Source organism: Xiphias gladius, chromosome 2 (assembly GCF_016859285.1).
Source record: "Xiphias gladius isolate SHS-SW01 ecotype Sanya breed wild chromosome 2, ASM1685928v1, whole genome shotgun sequence".
Taxonomy (NCBI): domain Eukaryota; kingdom Metazoa; phylum Chordata; class Actinopteri; order Istiophoriformes; family Xiphiidae; genus Xiphias; species Xiphias gladius.
The window spans coordinates 8,869,308-8,893,464 of NC_053401.1; the positions used below are offsets into that span (position 1 = coordinate 8,869,308).

The window sequence follows — 24,157 nt, forward strand, 5'->3', positions numbered from 1 at the left end:
TGTGAGGGGCCAAGGCCAACCTCTTTACTGTTTGTGTATCCAATGGAGGGACGACACGTTGATCATCCCCTGTCACTTGTATTCATTGCTCTAATGCAAAGGGAAAATGTGGTGTAAAATTGAACGGGGTATTAGCTGTCAGCATGTTTTCATTAGAGGCGTAGAGAATCAAAGCAGACGGTGAGAGACAGCCAGGGAGCAGCAACAGGAGGCTATGCAGGATAAACCCCGTAGATGTGATGTGCTGGTGAGTCATCGTTGTTCTTCTCAACTCTCTTTTAGGAAAGTATGTATTAGCGTTAGTTTGTAATGTCAATTAACCATGTAACTAGTTTTACAGGATTGTTTTTCTTTTTTTTTTTAATGACGTAGATCAAAACTTGTTTGAAGTGAGAAATGGGTAGAGGTGTGAAATATGAAACAGAGAGGACATGTTTTAATTAAGATCGACACCTATGATAGTACACAGCATTCTCCGCTTAAACACCCCTCATTTTAGGAATATATTAAAGCAATTCATTCAGAAGTAGAGTGTAGTTAAGGGGATTGCCTTCATACTAAATAAATACTGACTCAAGAATCAGTTTCAGATTCAGTAAGTATGTGATCACTTTAACAGTAATGTCACAACCCAGGGTAATAATCCTGACAAACTTTTTGTCCGTCTGGGGAATCCAGAGTGGCTCTCTATTAATAACTGTTGACTGGAGACGGGAATTGCAGATGGTGTCACATTGCCTAAAATTCATAGTTGAAAAGGTTATATCAGAAAATACTAATAGATTGTTGATGGAGAATAACATCTTGCTAACTGAATTTCAGGTGTTTGTAAACATATGAAGAGCTTAATATAATATCTTTTAAATAGAACCGGTTTTTGGTTCTCAAATGCAACGCAGCTGATTCTACGTAGTGCCTGGTTGCCTTTTTTAATATTTTTTTATTACAGTTGATGGTAGTATGGTGCTGGTACTACTGAATTAATTGTTATTTCAGTGCTCTATAATTGCACAACATTTTTAGTGAAAAGGAAGAAAGTAAAATCAGGACACTGAAGTAGTGTGTAAATATTTATTTCATGCGATGGCAGGAACACTCAAAGGACTTAAGTTTTTTTTTTTTTTTGATAAATGGAAAAATTCCACTGATGATTTAATTGTTGACAGTATTTCTTAGTGAAGCGGGTGCAGACGCATCTTTCTCACTTGCCTTGACATAGCGAAATCTGTTCCCTATGCCTGGAATAACCAAAATTTAACTGCAAGCTCCAACATCAGTGGTCCGTTTTGGCAGCATTTCTGTACACATGAGATGGAGAATTGTCTCATTCCCAGATGAACTCGCTGTGCTGTTGTCACTGCACAGACTCATTATCCGAATGTGGTGTCATGATTTGTATTGTACCTCTAGGCGTTGTGTGTGTGTGTGTGTGTGTGTGTGTGTGTGTGTGTGTGTGTGTGTGTGTGTGTGTGTGTGTGTGTGTGTGTGTGTGTGTGTGTGTGTGTGTGTGTGTGTGTGTGTGTGTGTGTGTTTCCTTGTCTTTCCTTGTCTTTCTCCATGTGCTGACCCTACTGATCCTCTTCCCTATTAAGACGCTGCTATTCCCAGTACAGCTTCTCTTCCGCCTGCAGTAGCGCCAATCTTTAATAGTCCCACTCCCTTGCCACCCTCACCCCCGACCCCCACCCACCCCCATCTGCCTGTCAGTAGCAGTTTCACACAGTCACTCTTCCCTGGCCCCCAATTCTGCTCCGCCTCCTCTCTGCCACACACACACACACACACACACACACACACACACACACACACACACACACAGCTCCATCCAGTCTGCACAGCCACCCACACACAGTCAGTCGGCATGAATAGAGCCGAAAAACTGTCATGCATCATCAAATGTGCGAAGGCCCTTTTGAATATATGACTGTGCCTTGAATGTGGAGGCATTTGAATGGGTGGCTGCAGAATGCTCTCTATGCACATGGATGAATGGGTCTCAGGCCAACCAGACATGTTATGTGTCAAAGAGATAATTCTATAACGGGACGGTAGTATGCATAGACACCTGCGAGTGTAAAGATGATTCAACCGCTCTAGTCATTCGGTCATTGTATTAAAAAGGCATTTTATGGGATTAGATTTGACCTCTGTTCTCACATTCTCTGGCATGCTGGAAAGAGGTGAAAATGTTTGACATGCCCACAGAATGTGTGTCATTGTTGTCCAGTGTTGTCGCCTCCACAGTGTCCTGTCAGAAATGCTGATTCCTTTTGGGGATTATGTTTTTGGAGGCCCAGTGACAAGCTCACTGACTTTTACTTTTTCAGACAAGCTCGCCTCCTGTTAACTAAAAGTCCACAGTACTGCATCCCCCTGTGTTCAAATGATGTAGCACACAATTAGGGCTGTCTTTTTGAGAATGATTTGAACATGTGTTGTTCGTGGTCCAACATTAACTTCCACGATAGATTTAAATTTAAAATCTTATGAATAAAATCCTTTTTGTATCTGTGTTTCCCTCGCCAGGTCTAAGTGGACAGCCTGCAGACATCGAGAAGCGGAAAACAGCGTTTGGGCAAAATTTGATACCACCCAAAAAGCCCAAAACGTTCTTACAGTTAGTGTGGGAGGCGCTACAGGATGTCACACTGATTATCCTAGAAGTGGCAGCCATAGTTTCACTAGGCCTTTCTTTTTATAAACCTCCAGATGCCAAAAGAGAAAGTAAGCACATCATTCCAATCCTTTTACCTATACCTTGTATTTTTACTGTTATTGGATATTAGTTTATTTATATCTGAATAGTCTAGTCCTGAATAACATATTTTATGTTAAGCAAAACAAAGGTCGTCAGTTGTTTGTCCCTGTCTCATTTATTTGGTTATGCTAAAATCAAATGAATTTCCCCCCCTTCTGTTAGTGTTTTACTCTGCATTTAATTGTCCCAGTTTGTGTATTTCAGTGTGCCTGAATGATGGGATGCTGCGATGGTGTGATAGTTGTTGGCGTACTTTTTGTAGTAAGATTTGCTCTGTCCCTCTGCAGACTGCGGAAGGGCTGCTGGAGGTGTGGAGGATGAAACTGAGGCAGAAGCGGGCTGGATCGAGGGAGCCGCAATTCTTCTGTCAGTTATCTGTGTGGTGCTGGTGACGGCGTTCAATGACTGGAGTAAAGAGAAGCAGTTTAGGGGCCTCCAGAGCCGCATTGAGCAGGAACAGAAATTTACTGTCGTCCGTGGAGGACAAGTTATCCAAATTCCTGTGGCTGAGATCGTGGTCGGCGACATTGCACAAATAAAATATGGTAAGAGGAGAGTTACATGTTATTGAGGTTATTTAATTAAGTGTAAATGTTTCTTCGATGGATAAAATATAAATCTGTCAATTAACAACACTCAGGATGACTAACATGATATCCTAGATTAATTCACATATAAAAGTACAATTCTAATTTTTTGTACACAATTGTTTCACCAAATTAAACACGTGTTTTGTCTGTGTTTCAGGTGACCTTTTGCCTGCTGACGGAGTCCTCATCCAAGGCAATGATCTGAAGATTGATGAGAGCTCACTCACAGGGGAGTCGGACCATGTCAAGAAAACACAAGAAAAAGATCCAATGCTGTTATCAGGTAACGTGAAGCCTCAATTTTGTTTTTATTTTATAAAAGTTGTCTCCTATCTAGTTGCTATAGGAAGACAATGAAGGTTGTAAGTTTTTCAAAGATGGTTTTATTTTATTGCTTTGTCAGACATGTTCACATGCTATTTAAGAAAAGATCTACAATGCTTCTTTTAGTTGATATTTAATCTGCTGTGCAGGTTTTTAGACACACGCCTATGTTAGAGTGAGGCATACATTCATCAGTAAGACCATTCGAAAGTACTAGCTTGACAGAAACTTGCTTTATTGCGACCAGAAGGTCACTGGTTCGATGCTTGAACTTTAATGCAGGGACTTTCCCAGTTTAGTGTTTTGACAAATTAACCGTGTGCTCCACTGTAGACCAGCTTCTTATGTTTCATTTATAAGCCTCAAAGCTGTGTTTAATATTTAATTTATACCAATAATTTTCTACAATATGAAAATGATTTTACTTCAATCAGATAAGAACAGAAACCACTATTCATTGTAGTTCACAGCTCCTGCTCTGATGGTAATTTGCCTCTGCTTTTAAACATATGTCTCTGTGTGGATTCAATGTTTTGATGTAAATTTGCATGGCTTTAGTGACAAACCGGATTAGAAACAAAAGTGAACTGGTTTCCCTATTCTGCTGCTGAGTGTAATCAACTCAGCAATACAACACTCAACAGATGTAAAGCTGTAATAGTCTGATTTTTGCTATGGAGACGTTGCATGTGCACAAAGCCTTTTCATTTCTGCTGTCCGATGGCTTTGTCTTCAGCTCTCTACTCAGTTCCCCTGAAGGGAACTGGTGAAGGGATTCGGGAGAAACACTTCTTTATTTCATCTGGCTCTTTATTGGCATACCTCCAAGAGAGGGGAGTTGTGTGTGTGTGTATGTGTATGTATATGTGTATGTGTTTGTTTGTTTGTTTGTGTGTGTGTGTTTGTTTGTTTGTTTGTTTGCGCGCGTGCGTGCGTGTGTGTGTGTGTGTGTGTATGTGTACTGCCCCACCACTGCTTTTTGATTCCCTTTAGCAGAGGCTGTATCCCCTCTGCTATCACTCTCACAAATGAAAGGAAGGCATCCTATAATTAACAAAGGCATGAGAGAAATTTTAAATGCTTTGTACTTGTTTTTTTTTTTTTCAGTCTCTTGCTGTTTTCACTCTCTTTTTACTCTTACATTAGCATGTTTTCTCTTCTGTTACTTGCTTTTTCTGTATAAAACGACAAGATTTTCCTACGTATGGAGTGGGATAGAGAGCCAGACAGATAAAATTCTGGAAAAACCAGACTGACAATTGGCTCTTGATTAAAGGCTGTTGATTAAAGCTTTGGAGGGTATTTTTATTAGTGTTTCTTTCCCTTTTTACTTACAAGTGCACCATTCCTTTGTATTTATTGCCTGCATTTGAAAACCTGCATTTCCCCCCCCCCCTCCTTGTGTGTAGCTGAACATGCCACTTGAAAGCCTGGCTAAACCACCTCCTCAGTTAGAAAGGGAATTTAGCTCAACATTTAGTCTGAACCAAAATGAAAAGGTCAAAGCAACAAATAAGTTAGAAACGTATATTTGGTCAGGTTTGAAGCTAGTGCTAAAGTATAAACAGAAACAGGGTACAAGTAATCTTGGAAACAAAGTGAAACATAGCATGTATCATTTAGTCAGATTCTGTACATAGCCTTTCCCTCCCTCCCTTATTGACTCACGTTGTATTTTCTTCTTCTGTCTAAAGGCACCCATGTAATGGAAGGCTCAGGGAAAATGGTGGTCACTGCTGTGGGTGTCAACTCTCAAACTGGAATTATCTTCACTTTACTCGGGGGTGGCGAGGATGATGACGAGGATGAAGAGGAGAAGAAAAAGGAAAAGGAGGAGAAGAAGAAACAGAGAAAAAGTTAGTATCCCCACTACGTATTTACCTTCCTATTTCTATGAGTATTGATCAGTCCATACATTTTAGTAGACATGTTTGCACAGACATTTCCCTTTTCTACCAACAGAATGCATCTTTTTCCGCTGAGACTTTTATATATATTTAAGTCTCAGACACACTAAAAACACAGGTTGGACTACTTATACAAGTTAGGGGTTCCTGTGAAGGAGCACGCAGCAGATTCAAGGTCCAGGGCTGAGCTGTAGCAGGCTCTGCAGTTACTTATGGATAGGGCTGCGGCTAATGATTATTTCCATTACTGATAATCTACCGTATATTTTCTTGATTAATCCTTAAATCTATAAAATATTAGAAAATAGTGAATATAATAGTGTATGTAATTTCCCACAATCAAAGTTTACGTCTTCAAATGTCTTGTTTTGTCCGACCAACATTCCAAAACTCAAAGATCTTAAAGAAGATAAACATCAAATGCTCTCATCTTACGGAACTGTAACCAGCAAATGTTTGGCATTTTTACTTTAAAAAATGACAACAGTAATTGTTCAGTTATCGAAATAGTTGCTGAATAATTTTCTGCCAGTTTTCTTTCAACACATTGATTAATTGACCAATCGTTTTCAGCTCTTAGGGACATCGTGACTAAGCTCTGATTCTTTGGACTAATTTTTGTATACAGAAAGCATCTGGTTGTCATAAAATCATAGCAGTGGTTTAATGTTTTACAAGAATTGCAGGATATTCATTCGGCCTTTTTTTTTTTTTTTTTTTTTTTTCTTTTTTCTTTTAATCAAAGAGAATTAAAAGAATTATATGTATATAATGCAATACAAACATATTTTACAATAGTGGTTAAAAGTACAGTAACTGTGTATTGCCCACCAATTATATACTTGGTAGTACTCACTCCATGGTGTATTTTTCCACAGACAAAAAGCAGGATGGATCTGTGGAAAATCGTAAGAAAGGTAAGTTGCTTGCCCACAAACACACACACACACACACACACACACACACACAAACTAACTCATATAAGCATATATAATTGCCTTACAGCTTAGCGAATACCATTTATGTACTAGCCTTTAGCTTTATCAGTGTCTCCCTCTCCATTTAACAGCACTGGATGTAGGTTAAAGCCTCAATCTGTTAATAATTGGCTACAGTGGGTTTACGCAAGTAATGAGAAGTTGCATATTTTAGCGTGACCCCATGTCAGCGTATACTTGGTACAGGATGTTCTTGCCTATCCATTGTCCTGTCTGACCCTCCCTTCTGTCTCTCTCTCCTCTCTTCTCATCCTTCCCTGGCACGTTGCGCTTTGAGCAGCAGGTGCTACTGAATCCAGTTATAGCGATTAGTGATGAGGAGATTAAAGCCATGCAACAATTCTGGGGCCAGAACATCTGCTTTCCCACCCATCTCTCTCTCTGACTCTCCCTCAGGCCCCCACAATTTGATTTCTATTGACGTCCCAATCTGAACTATTCAGAGTCAAACCGTAAGACTTGCACTGTTGCAATTTCAGACTGACACCAACGATAATGAGGCTGTTTAGTGGTAACTCAGCCAGCTAGCCAGGCTTGTAGTCCTGCTAGGACATTATGATCAGTTGTGCTTGGGTCTGTGACCACAACCCTGGCGCTAGTCCCTGGTGCACAGATTCCCTCTGCCTGCCAGGAATCAACAGTAATCCCTTAGACTGAGATTACACAGGCCATGTAAGTGCAGAACAAGCCACAGTCCACAGCAGCTGCAGTAGCCCAGTGATAATGCCCCTCCTCTCTCTGCTGCATTCGTTCACACACAGCGCCATGCTGCAGTCCATTCCATAGTAAATAGAGCTTTTAGTGTTGACAAATTATACACAAAAAAGAGAGACTGATGAAATTACAAAAGACACCCACATAATGAATGGTAATAATTTGAGCAAGAGTTAACTGAAAGATGGGAAAGATGTGTCAGTTCTCCTGTAGCAGCAGCAGTAGCATCAGTGCCCGGCAGAACTAATGATTTTGTCATGGTGGTTGACATGATAGAGATCAGCCCCTGCTGGCCTGCCGGCCGCTTCTCCTACCTCCTTTGCCATGGGTTTGGGGCTCCTGTCAGTTCTGCAGGCGAGGGAGGGGGGCATTGAGGAAGAGTTGACAGAGATTTATGGGAATTTAACTGGCAACAACTGCTGTGGTTGCTGTCAAAGCAGGAGGTGATTCCTCAGACAGATCCCAGTGCTTCTAGCTAGTTAACCTGTTCTTTAAGTCTATAAGTGGGAGGAGGGTAATTACACTTTCAAATCTTTCAGCTAATTACTGTGCAGACAGATCACTGCAAACATAATAACAGTGACATTTCCTAAGTTCCATGGATAAAGTGGAAGCATAAAACCTGCTAAAATTGAGTGATATGACATCTCTCCTCCTCTTTACACGTAATGAGTTATCTTGAAATGTAGTACTTGTCTTTTTCATTAAATATTCCCATAATACATTTTTTTTTGGTCATATATTTTATGTTTTGCTAAATCAGATCAGATCAGTTAGGGATAAAATCTAGTCTTAACCTGTTGTTGATGTACTTGTTGTTCTCAACGCAACCATAATAGGAGATCTAGAACATGTTTCTCATTTCCTCAATATTAAAGGTGAAATTACTTTGTTTTAAAAGTCCATTAGTTATCTTAGCACATAGGGTTTATTCATTTGTTGTTGTGAGGTTTAGAATAGTTTTTATTTCTGGTCTTGCAAATGTAGGCAAATAGGCAAGTTTAAATAGGCCTCATGTTGTGTCTGATTGAAGAATACAACTGTTGTGTGTTTCTTTTGATTATGCGGATTCGTTACAACTGCTAGACCAGTTTGATCAGAAATCATTTTCATTTCAGACTGGAGTCTGTTTGAATATTAAGACGTTGGACACAATGTTGTGTTGTATCAGTATCAGACTGTGTACAATAAATTTGTGTTTACCACTTGACACCAGTAAAATGTTATGGCCGGTGCATTAGTGTAACCGTCGGGGCGTTTCATTCATTTCGTGTCATTCAGCTAAAGCACAGGACGGTGCTGCAATGGAAATGCAGCCTCTGAACAGTGATGAAGGAGCTGATGCTGAGGAGAAGAAGAAAGCCAACCTGCCGAAGAAGGAGAAGTCTGTTCTCCAGGGCAAACTGACCAAACTAGCTGTACAGATTGGCAAAGCAGGTGAGTCGGTCAAAAACAGCTGAGTGCTAAAGATTGTACTACTTGCAAACTTTATGTAGCTGTGCTCTTTTTATCCATCAACCACAATAAAACTTTTGACTTTATTGTCTACGTCGCCAACTTTCTGTAATCCTTTCTATTCAGAATTACAGCTATTATAAGTAACATTTTGCTAAATGATATCCTTATGATTCATTGACCATTCTCTTTCTTCCTTTTCTCCCTCATTCCCTCCAGGACTGGTTATGTCAGCCATCACTGTTATTATCCTGGTGGTGCTGTTTGTAGTAGACACCTTCTGGATCCAGAATCTGCCCTGGGACAAGGACTGCACACCCATTTACATTCAGTTCTTTGTGAAATTCTTCATCATTGGCGTCACTGTTCTGGTGGTGGCTGTTCCCGAAGGCCTGCCGCTTGCTGTTACAATCTCCCTGGCATATTCCGTTAAGGTAAAGTTTTCTAGCCAAGTGACCTGTGCTCAGTGCTGACCAGCTTACACTTGAGCCTATTAAAACTAGCAGGCCAGGCTGTTAAGACAAGGAGACTTGGCTAACTGATATCCTAAAGCCAAGCAGTGATCCCCTCTGCCGAAGTTGTTAGCCAGCAGAGGGCTTTATCTTATCTGCACTTTTTTCCTAAAAGTAAAAATTGTGTTCAGCACAGAATTTGTACCGTTACATTTCTGCTTGCGCATATTGATTTACAGTAGCTGTCTTTAATCATTTGATGCATTGTTTATCTTCCTGCAGAAAATGATGAAAGACAATAACCTTGTGCGTCACTTGGACGCCTGTGAGACCATGGGCAACGCTACCGCGATCTGCTCCGACAAGACTGGTACCCTCACGATGAACCGCATGACTGTGGTGCAGGCCTACATCGCTGAAAAGCACTACAAGAAAGTCCCTGAACCAGAGAACATCCCCCCCTCCGTTTTAGACTTCCTGATTCTGGGCATCGCAGTGAACTGCGCCTACACCACCAAGATTATGGTAGGCTTGTGAAATGCAGTGTGTCTGAAATATATTATGCATCAGCCTGAATATTGCCTTCTCATGTATTTGGCTTGAGGAAATCACTGACTGTCTTCTCAATTTTCCTTCAGCCTCCAGAGAAAGAAGGGGGCCTGCCACGGCAGGTGGGTAACAAGACCGAATGTGCCTTGCTCGGCTTTTCTAATGACCTGAAGCGTGACTACCAGGCTATCCGCAACGAGATACCCGAAGAGAAACTGTACAAAGTCTACACCTTCAACTCGGTCCGCAAGTCTATGAGCACTGTGTTGAAGATGGCTGATGGCAGTTATCGTATGTTCAGCAAAGGAGCCTCGGAAATTCTCTTAAAAAAGTAAGAAAGCTGTTTTTCCTCTTTGGTATTAATGCATGTTTTTTTTTTTTTTTTGATTGTATGGGTCGTTTATCTTTAAACCGGTTATTTACCTTGGAATTTTATAGTGAAGAGCCACGCACTGACATATTAAGTGTGAACAATTTGGTCCACATAAATGATTCTGCCCAATGAAAGTTTACCCGGTAGGTATTTTACTTGTTCCAGCTGGCCAGACTTTGCAGTAAATGATATCTGTAATGGCTTAAGCAGCTAAGAAGTTCAAGTGCATCCCACCCAAGCCCCTTACTTTGCGACTTAAAAACAGGGGCTGAGAAAATGAGCCAGTAACAACTCTGTAAGCCTCTTAACCAAGCAGGCTTCTTTTTAACCCACAGAGGGCTTAGTGTGACTTCTTACTACTGCAGCTCACCATTCAAATTCTTTGTCTTCTTCTCCTCCCTTTCGCCTTTATCTCATCTACATTATTTACAGTTCTGTACATATCTTCCTCATCCACATTCTCCACTCAATTTCTCTTAATTTATTTCTTCCTCTGGATATTTTTGCCGTCCTACACTCTCCTCCCTTCTGTCTCTTTACCCTCATCTCTACACTTACATATATTAATATATCCCCTTTTCCCCTCCCAGGTGCTATAAAATCCTCACAGCAAATGGTGAGTCGAAGGTGTTTCGCCCACGAGACAGAGATGACATGGTCAAGAAAGTGATCGAGCCCATGGCCTCTGAGGGCCTGAGGACCATCTGCCTTGGATACAGAGATTTCCCTGCTTCTGAGGGTGAGCCGGACTGGGACAATGAAAATGACATCCTCAGTGGACTGACCTGCATCTGCGTTGTGGGCATTGAAGACCCTGTGAGACCGGAGGTTAGCAGCTACACACGGACAACACAAACAGTATCAGCCTGAGGTTACATAATAATTGTTGTCTTAATTGAAATCAGCAGAGAGATTTGAATCCATAAACAAAATTGAGTTGCATGTCTTATTCAGGGCAACCAATCATAATGGAAATACAGCTTGCTTGTGGGTACACTGATATCACTGATATCAATAATAAATTTCGGGATAATGGCGCACATTTTCAGACAGTCTGTCCTGGAAGACAGTCATAGTGTTGCACGCGGTTGTTCACATGAAAAGTGTGAAATAGATGTCTCAAAAATGGGGGGGGGGGGGGGGTTAGATAGAGAGGTTCAAAGCTAGGCTCTTTTCTCACCTCTGCACAGCTAACCAATAACAGCATTAAGTGGTTATCAATGTCAGATTATAGTTTTTGGAAAGTCACTTTGGTCAGGTAGCATACACGCAGTTTGTTTGCTGGAAACAAAAAACATGTTGTTTGAAACGGCCTTGATAAGAGCAGTGAAGCTCTATATATACATATCTAAAACTGACCGAAACCTAAAAGCTGCATTGAGCTGCAGAGTTTGATGTTACTAATGACCACTTCACAATACAAGGAATCATTTGTTTCAGTGCTAAAATACAAAAGTGTAGCTTATCGGACCCTTAATTTTGATATCCCCAGTGGTGGCAAAAAAACAACACGCGTTTCCGCTTTCCTTCAGGTCCCAGACGCTATCAGGAAATGCCAGCGTGCTGGCATCACAGTGCGGATGGTGACCGGGGACAACATCAACACAGCTCGAGCCATCGCCACCAAGTGTGGAATCCTACAGCCTGGAGATGACTTCCTCTGCCTGGAGGGCAAAGAGTTCAACCGAAGGATACGCAATGAAAAAGGAGAGGTGGGCCACAGTAAAATACTGTACCTCAGAGACTGTTGCAGATGTACTGTTGGGATTCTATTAGGTTTTGTCTCATGTTTCTAGATTGAACAAGAACGCATTGACAAGATCTGGCCCAAACTACGAGTACTGGCTCGCTCGTCACCCACAGACAAACACACCTTAGTGAAAGGTAGTTCTGTTTTTCTGGTATGGGTAAAATGTGTGAAAAAATGTTTTGTTGTCACTAGCTTATTTGTTCTTTTAGGCTTTATAGGCTTCATTTTGAATATTCATGTTTTATCATTCTAGGTATTATTGACAGCACAGTGGCAGAACAGAGACAAGTAGTGGCAGTGACAGGAGATGGAACAAATGATGGTCCTGCACTGAAGAAAGCTGATGTTGGCTTTGCCATGGTGAGTTTTCTCTGTTTACTATTTTTAATCAGATTACAGCTCAAATGCTAAAGATATCACTGCTCATTTCATACACGCAGTGCCCCGCTCCAGTCAGTTATCCGTGGTGAATTGGTATTCAGCTGGAAAGAAACCAAAACCTAATTTTCCAACTGTTGTACAACAGTTAATTCTGTAAAATAATGGTCACGCAAAGGCACGACAACGTTAAATATTTTGTGACTAGATACAGACAGATCCTTGACCGTCATGTTTTTCTCTCCAGGGTATCGCTGGCACAGATGTAGCCAAGGAGGCGTCTGACATCATTCTGACTGACGACAACTTTTCCAGCATCGTCAAAGCCGTCATGTGGGGACGCAACGTCTATGACAGCATTTCCAAGTTCCTCCAGTTTCAGCTGACGGTCAATGTGGTGGCTGTCATCGTAGCATTTACAGGCGCATGCATCACACAGGTTAGCACCAACAGAGTCTGTTTGATATGGGTTTTTAAAAAAAAAGGTATTGGCAACAGCAGGCTGAAATAACTAAAAAACTTGCGGTCACAAGTTTTACCAGCAGTAAAATCTGAGGGGAAATACAGGGTCTAATATTATTTTGAAAACGCTTGAAATATGTTCCACGCACCTTTTTAAAACTGGCTCATTTGCTGTATTTTGCTTCTAAAGAGGCCTATTCACTGAATTTCCTCATGCATCAGAAATTATAAGCACCTGTGAAATCCCTTAATGATTTTTTAATATCTGTCTTTTGTCGGAAGATGAGCCGTGTTCTGCAGCCTAATGGAGTGATTTAAGTGTCTCTATCAAAATACTGCAGATTTATTTTAAATATTCAATATATTTCTCAGCCTTAATTGTCTTTCCTGTCCTGTAACTATAACTTTTCATTTTGTGACATCATTTGTACACGTGTACAGACACCAAATGGCTGTTATTTCTCTCTCAGGATTTTTTCCACTATTAGTCTTAGACCTCATGTCAAAACACACACTCCTTAAAGCTCATGCTACCGCATCTTATAAACGTGCACCCAGTTTTGCAGCAAACAACGAAATAAGTTGTTTTGTTTTTTTTCCACGTGCAATTGGGTTCATGTCAGCTGGAATCTCTCCAATAGATGCACTAAATTTTTGTGATGTTTCGAAAATGTAACGTAGTTTAGTGTCTCTCTACCACCAGGACTCTCCACTGAAAGCGGTACAGATGTTATGGGTCAACCTGATCATGGACACCTTTGCCTCACTAGCTCTGGCCACAGAGCCCCCCACGGAAGCCCTGCTGCTAAGGAAGCCATACGGCCGCAACAAGCCTCTGATCTCCCGCACTATGATGAAGAACATCCTCGGCCAGGGAGTGTACCAGCTAATCATCATCTTTACTTTGCTCTTTGCTGGTAAGAAGCTATATTAGGCATAGTTCCTCATGCACTTGGAGCCAGTGGGGTGTTTTTGTTTTTTTTGTTTTTTGTGGGTAAATCTATCCATCCATTTTAACAAGTTCTCCGACTGTTTCTGCAGGTGAGAAATTGTTTGACATTGACAGCGGCAGGAACGCACCCCTCCACGCCCCGCCTTCTGAACACTACACCATTGTCTTCAATACCTTTGTGATGATGCAGCTTTTCAACGAGATCAATGCCCGCAAGATCCACGGTGAAAGGAATGTCTTTGATGGCATCTTCAACAACCCTATCTTCTGTAGTATTGTCTTTGGTACCTTCATTATCCAGGTAAAGTAGACTCGAGACTTCTGCCAATTTGTAGGGTTTTTCTGTGAATGTTCTGGTGACTCATGCATGGAATGAGATAAACTGTCCCACCAGACTTCAACCTGTAAATATTAAATCTAAAAGTTTGCTCTCTAATGAATTCCGCCTCTCTTCCTGCTCCTCTAGATTGTCATAGTGCAGTTTGGAGGGAAGCCATTCAGCTGCGTGGCTCTGTCCATCGACCAGTGGCTGTGGTGCACTTTCTTAGGCTTTGGCTCTCTACTATGGGGACAGGTATGATGAGACAATGCAGCTGAGCTCCACTTTCAGTTGGCCAGTAACAAAAATGTGGGATGACACTGCCCCCCTGTGTTGGAACTGGCTTAGTGGGTGTCACTGGGTTGTAAAGAGGTGTAACAGCATGCTGTGAAGGGATAGGTATTCTTCCAAACTAAAACTGATTTAAAATAAATTTGGAACAAATCATAGGGTGTAATGAAGGTGCATAGTACATAGTTTTAGTCGACCTTAAATTTTCATGTAGCCACCTGAATGTGTTGGTCAGAATGTCAAAGATGTTTTACATTGATGAAATCTTTGCCTTCTTTTTCCTTTTGAACAAAACTAATTTGCTTTTTTTCATTTAATTTTGAACAGTTTTTAAAAGTTACATCACTTTGTATAATCATCTACATTCAGAGTTTACTAATGTGGAGAATACTTTTGGAATTTGTTTCCCATGTTATAGTTAAAAATAATTGTGTGTTTTATAATTTTTGTGAGAGATTTAGGGCTGAGCTTCCTCCGAGTAATAATGACGTTCTGAAATAATTCTAGTTTGCTCTTACTGCCCACACTCATCCTACAGTGCAGTGCACATAATATGCTATAATCCACTGTCGAAAAGAATGGCGACAAGACAAAGATAAACAGGGTTGCACTGAGTGCATGTAGACTGACCGTTATTAGCAGCTGACAGTTTCAGAATTTTAAAAAAACAAGTCTGCGTTGTAGGACGACAAAGATTAACGGCACCAAACCAGAGATTGCCCAAAGAAAGATTCTCCTCCCTTTTCAATTACCAGGGTGCTGGGATTAGAAGCAGAGTTGGTCTCTTAGTGACGAGTATTTTCTGTTTTTTGCTTTTAAATAGGATGCAAAACAAAACACATATTTAATTAATTTAATTAAATTAAAAAAAAAAAATTTTTATCTTCAATCTAGTCCTTGGTCATGGTTGCTTGGGTCATTTTGAAATATTATGTAGAGCTCCAACTAACAGTTATTTTAGTTATCAATTACTCTGCAGGCTATTTTCCCAATAGATAGAATAATTAGTTTTTCTATATAATGTCAGGGGGGGAAAGTAACCTGGTGACGTCAAACTAACTGTCACCCATCAAACCTTTTGGCAGGGCTGCTAATTTTCAGGGTCACTGGCTGCTTAATGTCTGTGACTTACCCGGAAATGTTGCTCATCCTGCCATAATGAAATGTCACTTTCCATCTCTAGTGTAACATTATCAGCCAACAGTGCTTCTCATGTAAATCATGATGTCCTCCAGGTAATCTCTTCGATACCCACCAGCCGATTAAAATTCTTGAAAACAGCGGGCCACGGCACCCAGAAGGAGGAGATCCCAGACGACGAGCTGGAGGAGCTGGAGGACATGGATGAGATCGACCATGCTGAGCGGGAGCTTCGCCGAGGCCAGATCCTCTGGTTCCGAGGCCTCAATCGCATCCAGACTCAGGTAACAATCTGCGGGTCTTCCTGTGTACCACCAAACACTGCACCCAACACCAAGGGAATCAAAAGCCATAAACCCTTTAACTCTATTGCTCTTCCAGCTTAAAATCTATGTTTTGTTCTTTCTCTCGGCATTCTTATAGTATTGCTTGTGCCCTAAAAACAAAAGCCCCTCTTCTAATTTTTCTGTTCTGCTTCTGAGCTAAAGCAGGTTCCTGTGCCTATTTCTGACGCAGTCTGAATCTATCTGCTAAAACACGACTAGTTTGAAGGTACTGACGAGAAGCAAGTGAATTGGATTGTATGGAAAGCATGGTAGAACAGCTGAATGTTCAAAGACCGTTGGCATGGCTATAGCTGTAAGTATGGAGGGATTCTGCAGAGAAAAGAGTGAAAGTGAGGTCAGATTTTGGAGTCGGAGCTCCCTCCAATCGGTGCCTTGAAACCCAACCGTCCCCTTTTTCCTCTCTCTTTAACTATAATGCCTAAATCCGATTTCCAAGTGACATTTTTTCTATGGTTACTGGTGCCTTTTCTTTATTTTTCTCTCTTTTCTCTCTCCTCTGGCTGTGTTTTTCTTTTATTTCCTCTGGGCTTTCTCCTGTCACGCTGTCTGATTCTTTGCAGATGGATGTAGTGAGTGCGTTCCAGAGTGGAACTTCCTTTCAGGGGGCTCTAAGGCGGCAGGCCTCCAACTCCAGCCAACAACAGCACGATGTAACCAATGTTTCTAGCCCTACACATGTAGCCTTTTCTACCACTACCACTACTGCCACTGCCGCCAACACCGCTTCTGCCACTGTGGGGTGTGAGTGCGTGTTCTCCTCTAGTGCATGAGACTTTTATTTCTTCTGTTCTTCTAACATATTCCTCCTCCACTCTTCTTCTCACCTAACGTTGACACTTTTACTCTTTCATGCTTCTCCTAATGTCCCCCCCCCTCCCAATTTCTTCCAAAAAAAAAAAAAAAGATACCAAATATACCACATCTTCCATATTGCTTCGATAACACTGCTGTATATATATGTACACTGTAACCAGGTCGCCTCTAGCGTCCAGGTGTTTTCTCTGTGTTGTCATGTTTTCTGTTCTGCTTCTGCTTCGGTCTCAGAAATGGAAAGGTTTTACTGTTATCTCGGGAGGGGGGGGTGATGTGCATTTAACATTTGAAAAAAATTACATTCTGGATTGACAGCCACCAGGTTTGTCTGCAGCTGCCTCAGTCTGCTCTGTGCCCCTGTAGCACCCATGGGTCTGTGTCGCAGCTCTCTAGTCCCTAGTTGGGTAAATGTTTTGAGTATATGCCCATGATCACGGCCTAAAACAATAGAGACAAACCATGACATGGACCTATGAGAAAATTGATCCAAATGTCAGTGGACGTCTTGTCAGTCAGTGGTGAAATAATGACTTCTTCTTCTCCAGCTCTGGCCTCCTTCTGGGGGTTTGCTGTGAAAAAGGGGGAGTTTCAAGAAAGGAGGTGGCGGGGAAGAGGCTCCAAAAATACCCAATAGTGGATAATCAGCTGCAGTTAATGTGACAGTTTGTTGGTGTGTTTGGATCCAAGGTCGTGCATAAGGTTGGACGGTCTGGCAGCCTCGACACCACGCCGGTCGTCCGTTCAGTGTGGAAGATCACTGTGTCGAGAGCAGATGCGGATCATTCCACGGCGTTATTTCCTTGGAGGCCCCTCCTCTTGACCCTGTCCTTAGAAGGATTGTGTGTGCATGTTGACAATGACTCTTTTTCTCTTTCAGAATTTCCCAGGCGGGCCATCTGACCAGCAGTGGATTTTAAATGTCTAACAGATGTCACTAAAAACAGCTTAATGGAATAAATGACTGTGCTCTTGAATGTAAACATGTGGGACTTTCCCAGACACATTAACGGCAGATCCAGTGTTGTGTTTCCTGGCACATTGAATAATTATGCAATCGTACAGTGACATTTAGGTGTCTGTCTCAGGTGGGATTCCTCTCAGACCTGACATTTATGGGCCAACCTGTTAAACCCTCAACTTTTCTTTTCAGGAACTCTTGAAAAGAGTTGGAGCAACTTTTCTTGAAGTATTTCTCAATGTAAATCCTTGTTTTTTGGCAGAATGTGTCCACCTGGCAATGTCTTGCCAAAATGACCCTAAAAGAATGAATACCACTGACTCCCCACATATTCTTCTTTAGATTCTGTGAAATGTGTCATGGGCTATACTCAAAGGTTTACTACCATTGAACACAAGGTAGCGCCGCGCTCTGCATGGGTTCAAAGTCTCTGGTCTCGTTTGTGAGTTTTTTCTCTTTGTGCTGTTTTTGACATGTATAGCAGCTTGTAGACATGCTTGGCTGCCGCAGCTTTTTTTTTTTTTTTTTTTTTTGACTCCACAAACATAAGCTATAACTGACCACCCCTTTCTTTCTTTGTCTCAATTCCTCTCTCTCTCTTTCTCTCTCTCTTCTCTCTCTCTCTCTCTCTCTCTCTCTCTCTCTCATGTATATATGTATGTATGTATATATCTAAAGCATGTCCAACAACAGTAAACTCTTGTGTCCAGCCTCTGTCCTTTTCTTGTCAAAAGAACAGCATTCCGCCTCTCTTGGTTCCCCTTTTGCATTTTGATTAATCAGACACAGGCCTCTACCAAGTGTGAAATACTACCACTATACTTATCATTAAAAAAAAAAAGCATACATTGCATTGAGTTTGACGCTGGTTTGTACTCTCACCCTGGATTTTACTACATGACCTTAAAGAATAGTTTCTCTGAAAACACAGAGTCAAGTGTCAGTTTTCGTTTTCAGTGGATGCAACTCAAGTTTTTCTATCTCTCAGAAACACTGGCTCCGTACAGGCTTGCAGTCCGGTCTGTTCGAACATTGCTGAAACCTGACGCCTTTTTAATGCCTCAGCTCTCTCTCATGCCTTTAAGTTGTGTGCGTTAGCGCGAGGTTTTGTCCTGTGAGCAGACTTTAAATCCGTGACGTTTCACTTTCCATTCATTCTGTACTCTAGAATAAATATATTGACAGGACATTGGGTGACTTGGAGAAACAGGAAGTGAAACTGAACTGAAGAATATCAGCTGCTCCTGTTTTCGCTTTTAAGATAAACTAGCAAGGACTTTGACAGGGCTTTTGAGGCTAATGTAGTCTAGAAAATGGGTCAGGACAACTTACAGTTAACTGGTTTTACGAGTTGTAATTTGACTACTAGAAATAACTGCACACCTGCACGTGTTTCTGAGAGTCCCCCCCCCCCCGATAATTTTTTGCCCCTAAAACTCACCTATTATTGACCCAATAAAACCTGCGTCCGAGGTTTTTATCTGTGGTGTTCTATCCAGATGTTAAGATGAAAAACGTACATGTATCATTACTTAATATGTGTCTTAATATGTGTCTTTCCCCGATCCCTGTCCCTTCTCCCTCCCTCCAGATCCGGGTGGTGAATGCATTCCGCAGCTCCATCTCCCTCTATGAGGGGCTGGAGAAGCCCGAGTCGCGAACATCAATCCACAACTTCATGACCCACCCCGAATTTCGGATAGAGGACTCTGAGCCCCATATCCCCCTCATAGACGACACCGATGCAGAGGACGACGCTCCCACCAAGCGCAACTCCGCCAGCCCCCGCAACGCCACGCCCACGCCGCCCTCGCCGTCGCCCTCGCCCACCACCACCGCCGCCCCCACCACACCGGTCTCCCCCTCCCCAAACCAGAACAATAACGCTGTGGAGAGCAGTAACCACCTCCTCCCAGAGGGCCCCAAATCAGGAACCCCCTCGGCCCCGGGGAGCCCCCTACACAGCCTGGAGACCTCCCTTTGATCTGACCCCTGCGCCACACGTCACCACCACTTTTCTACCCGCCACCAAGGAGCTCAACTCAGACAAAAGGAACGAACACTTGGAAAGGAGAGACGATGGGCTAGAAGGAGAGCGGCGTCTCGTGTGAGCTTGGCTTGGGCTGGACTAAAAGAACAGCAAACATTCAGAGGAATGTACGGCTTGGTGTGGATGCTTTGGTCTTCTTATATTTTTGGTTCTTATCAGTCCCCTGCTGCAACACAAGGACTCCACCCCTCCCTCCTTGGTAACTTTTGTTTTTCTCGGTAAACAAGGGGTGATTATAAACTCAGATTGAAAGTGACCTGTTTTTATTATTCTATTATTATTATTATTATTATTATTATTATTATTATTATTATTATTATTATTTTAATTGAGAAGGGGAGGTCCTCCTCCTGGCTTGAAGATCGTCTGTAAGAATTATGAAAGAACCTTTAGCTTCTCTTTTATCTGAATGGTGTTGTATATTTATCTCTCTGGCCCTTGCTCACTCAAAACGTATTTCTGCTCCATCGGCTGTTAATATTTTGAGTTATTTATGTTTTTGGAAAAAGCAGGTCTGTTTACAAAGTTTGTAGATACTTTTTTTCTGTTTGTAGGCAAAAGAGCTTCCTGATGTATGATGCAGAAAACTGGGACAGAAAAAAATGAATGAGAGGATTATTTCAGATACTGCTGTATTTTCAGGAAAAAAGGGTGTTTCTATTGAAACTTAACTATTTTTGCCTGCAAGTTTTATTTGTTATATATTTGTAGATAAATATAGAACCCTCTAGCCAAACCGATAAACACTAAGGCTTGTATAGAAAAGAGGTCCATTGAGGTGTTTTTCACAAGAGACGGGACAGGAAAGACAATTAGGGCCTCTGTCCACTAACGTTGCTATAAATATTTACTTCTTCCATTTCTTCGATAGTTTTCATGTGCACAAAACCTTCTGGAGTTCTGGATTCTCTTTTCATTCATTATGTTGTGTTCAAGGATTTCCACATGTTGAAAGGTTCACTCATTAAAGGGATTTTAGAAAATGTCTGGGCCCGTATTTAGCAAGCATCGCGGAAAGACGCCTAGAATCGTGCTGAAAGTGTGACTGGGAAACAAAGTCTTACCTCAGAGTCGGGCATGAGGTCCTTACGAAGCCGCCTACGGTCACTTTCAGCAGGAAGTGAAAGATTTACTTTTAGATTTTTGTGGTTTTAACAACTTGTAGTCTTTGTCAATAGTTACATTCAGAAGAGGCTAAGGTAGATAATTTGATACAGGAAAAAAGAAATGACAAGCTAATTTATGCACGTTAAGGCTAAAAAATTGTTTTTGCCAAAACTCATAAAAGCATTAAAATGACTCACCTTTCAACAGCTTTTTTAACAACCAAGTTGAGTTCAAACTGGCGCTGTATTATGAGCTATTCAACCAGTGCACCTATTTGTTTTTGAATAAGAAGTCCAAATAGACTAAACGTGAATGTGCCTTGGCTACAAAAATAATTTAGAGGATGCTGGGTCCCATCATTTGCCACCTTCAGGAAAACTCCTTACAGATAAAGTACTGTTACTCCTTCAGCTAAAACTAGAACCAAATGAGCCTCATTCTTAAAATTTTGGGCCTGTTATGACTGATTTCCTCCCTCTAGATGCTTGATAAATATGGATCCTGGTCATCTTTTTTTTTTTTTTTTTTAAATTGGTGCATTTTATTTCTATTTTTGTTTTTCTCAGCAAAACATTAGCCCCCTGCCAATGTACAATACTGATATTTGTTTACTCAGGCATAGAAAAAGTATTTAATTTAAAAGAAATCTATAAAGAAAAAGACCTTTTAACTTTAGACTTTGTGTATTTAGATAGTAAAACATTGTCTTGGTCAAAAAGCAAGTGAATTATTTTCATATTTCATTCAATCTCTCGAGATCATGCTTTAGGAAAAACTTAATTTTACTCCTCCAAGTCCTGGTTTGTTGACCTTTTTTAAAAATCAAAAACCGAAGGAAAAAAAAAAGGCTTATTTTTTCTCTTCAGCCCTGTCCATTTGACTCCTTTCACCATGAATAAATGTTGCTGCATTTGATTTGTTTGTAAAATATTTTTGACACCTGATTTACTGGAAATGCTAAAAAATTGGACATGTGCATTTTTCAAGAATAAAGACTAGGCATACACTGGTATCTATCTGCACAGGGTACTTTATTTCATAGCGTTCCTTGGGGAAAAAGAATTTTGATACAAATCATAATTTAAAAAAATGTACCTTTGTATTTTTATGACAATACTGATGATACCTTACATCGCACTAAACCAATTTTGGATGATTTGACACCAATCACATTATATGGGGAGGGTTTTGGCCACTAAAATGTGTGTTGTTCTGGAATATTCATCTCAGGGTGCAAATGGTGTGAAAGAGAACAGGCTTCTTTTAGTTTGTCACTTAATTCAATGTTTTGGATGGTGCTTGTCAACCACGCAGGATGACTCCGGCAGCAGGCTGCAGATTCTTCCTGCAGCCTTCTGGCCGCCTTCACCTGAAGGGCCGTGGACAGGGGAAGGAGGTGGAGATGTTAAATCACAATGTTCTCTGAGGAAATAGTTTGTTTTCCTTGTTTTACAGATGACAAAATAGCAGCTAGGATTGCACACAAAGTGAGAATTTGAAAAGACGAGCGGAATCCATATGAGGAGTTTGTTCTGTAGCTTCTTCCTGTAATGGGAATGAATGTTTTTCCATCTGTTTTATGGATTATTATTTTTTTATCTTTTAACATTTGGAAATAAAAGTACTTCATGTCTGTTTATCTTGAGCATTTTAAATGGATATCGTGATTGGATTTACATTTGAAACTTGTCGAGTAATGTGTATGGTTTTTAAAAATAAAAAATGTATTTAGCCTAACTGCAGGGCCATGCTTTTCATTTATCGCGCAGTGTTTATGGAATGTAGCTGCTGTGTGCGAATGGGAACGTTGCGGAGCGAAAAATTCCGACACTTCCGAAGTGAAGGCAAGCAAACATTTTTTTCGGTGCAAAAGTCACGGTCTTCGGTGAGGGTATTTTTCTTCCAAGAGAGCTGCTCTTCTGGATAACTGCACGCACATTTCCAAATTGATTGTAGCCAATGAACAGAGTGGGGCAATCAGTGTTGAATACAGTAGAAATTGACATCGTCTGCGTAAACAAATGCATGCATTTAACTCCCATTACCTGTTTGCTTATGGGTATGAATAAGAGTGAGCTGGTTTTAGCTTGGAAATTGCCTTACTTCCTCTACAATCTGTAAATATAGAATATGTGGCTTCAAAATTGACAAGGCCCTTCCAGTTTAACTTAGTAAGGGCTCCTGCTCTACAGTCTGTTTTCCTCTCAAGCTGTCTTGAGCTTTGAATGATTTGAAAATCCTGTCCTCTGGAAACAATGGCTGATCCTAATGTACGACTACTGTCTCTGTGGGCGGCCGGGTACCGGCAATAATGTTTTGTGTGTGTTTTCAGAAACCGCTCTTGCCTCGGGAGTGAATATTCACGATCCCCAGCAATCGAGTTCAGCGTTGAACAGTCTGGCTGTCCGTCAGGCAGATACAGAGGTTAACTCTGCATCTGTACGAGCTTGCCAGTAAGTGTCGCACGATGGTCGCTTTGTTGGAAATGGTTGCCACGGCTGTCCCTCCTCCAACAAGGCCACCTCTTACTTCTTCTGTGCAGGGCTGAAAGCAGGTAAAGCAGAAGTAAAGCTTGTTTGCAGTATGCAGTAACAGGATACAATCCAGCAATTCGGAAGGCTTGGAGTATATTTTGCCATATACGATCAGATACAAATATCAACGATTGTTTCTTCTTTCATATTTTTTTTTTTAAATTAACAGTTGTCTCCTCCAACACAGCAGAGAAGATATGCACTTTATTTATTTTTGTGTTTTGGAACCGTGATGAACAACGTCCACGTGAATTTTACATCAAAACTGCAAATCATTTAAACACGTTTGTTGAGGAGTAAAGGGCCTGTTGCCATGAACAAACCCAGACTCTATCCTACTGTTAAGCACTGTAGATAGAATCCGCACTGCAACTAACAATCATTCTCATCATCAATTCATCTGTTATCATCACTCAGTATTTTCTTGATTATTCAATTAATCATTTGGTCTGTAAAAATGTCAGAAAATAGTGACAATGCCCATCACATTTTTCCAGGGCCAAAGGTGATGTGTTCAAGGTGCTCGTGTGTTATTTGGCCAAAAAAAACCGAAAACCCCAGTTTACTTTAATAGAAGACTAAGAAAGCCAGGAAATATTCACATGTGAATAGGCTTGACTTCAGACAATAGTGTCCGTGCAAATGTGATTTAAAAAGAAAAAAAATGCAAAAATAACCTTGAACAACACACAATAGAAAATGTTCAATTAAATAAATAATTAAAATAAAGAATGAAAAGTAATAAATAATGAATAAATGTAAGAAAAATAAAAAAGGAATATTGTTAATAAATAAATAGTTGAGAGGAAAAACAAAAGAAAAGGGTGAAAAAAATAAACACATTTAATCAAATGAAAAATAAACATAAAAAAGTAAAAAATAATGAAATTAAAAGGGAAATAAATAGAATATATTAAGAAAAAAAAGTAATGTTGC

General features: G+C 40.9%; 1 protein-coding gene across 2 annotated transcripts in view; it reads left to right on the top strand.

The window, feature by feature from the left end:
- The window catches only part of atp2b1a (ATPase plasma membrane Ca2+ transporting 1a), a 38,051-nt gene extending 16,352 nt beyond the window's left edge, over positions 1-21,699 (top strand). The window contains exons 3-22 of one of the 2 annotated variants that reach the window (XM_040142075.1): positions 2,527-2,724; positions 3,046-3,303; positions 3,506-3,631; positions 5,367-5,528; positions 6,458-6,496; positions 8,573-8,728; positions 8,966-9,180; positions 9,481-9,723; positions 9,837-10,078; positions 10,711-10,948; positions 11,653-11,832; positions 11,917-12,004; positions 12,124-12,230; positions 12,496-12,687; positions 13,414-13,627; positions 13,752-13,963; positions 14,129-14,236; positions 15,508-15,696; positions 16,320-16,409; positions 19,122-21,699. In XM_040142075.1, the coding sequence (XP_039998009.1) occupies positions 2,527-2,724; positions 3,046-3,303; positions 3,506-3,631; positions 5,367-5,528; positions 6,458-6,496; positions 8,573-8,728; positions 8,966-9,180; positions 9,481-9,723; positions 9,837-10,078; positions 10,711-10,948; positions 11,653-11,832; positions 11,917-12,004; positions 12,124-12,230; positions 12,496-12,687; positions 13,414-13,627; positions 13,752-13,963; positions 14,129-14,236; positions 15,508-15,696; positions 16,320-16,409; positions 19,122-19,514 (3,650 nt within the window). In that variant the 3' untranslated portion in view covers positions 19,515-21,699. The remainder of the gene's footprint in view (positions 1-2,526; positions 2,725-3,045; positions 3,304-3,505; positions 3,632-5,366; positions 5,529-6,457; positions 6,497-8,572; positions 8,729-8,965; positions 9,181-9,480; positions 9,724-9,836; positions 10,079-10,710; positions 10,949-11,652; positions 11,833-11,916; positions 12,005-12,123; positions 12,231-12,495; positions 12,688-13,413; positions 13,628-13,751; positions 13,964-14,128; positions 14,237-15,507; positions 15,697-16,319; positions 16,410-19,121) is intronic. The other variant, XM_040142083.1, reaches the window with a different exon arrangement.
- Positions 21,700-24,157: the final 2,458 nt, after the last annotated feature.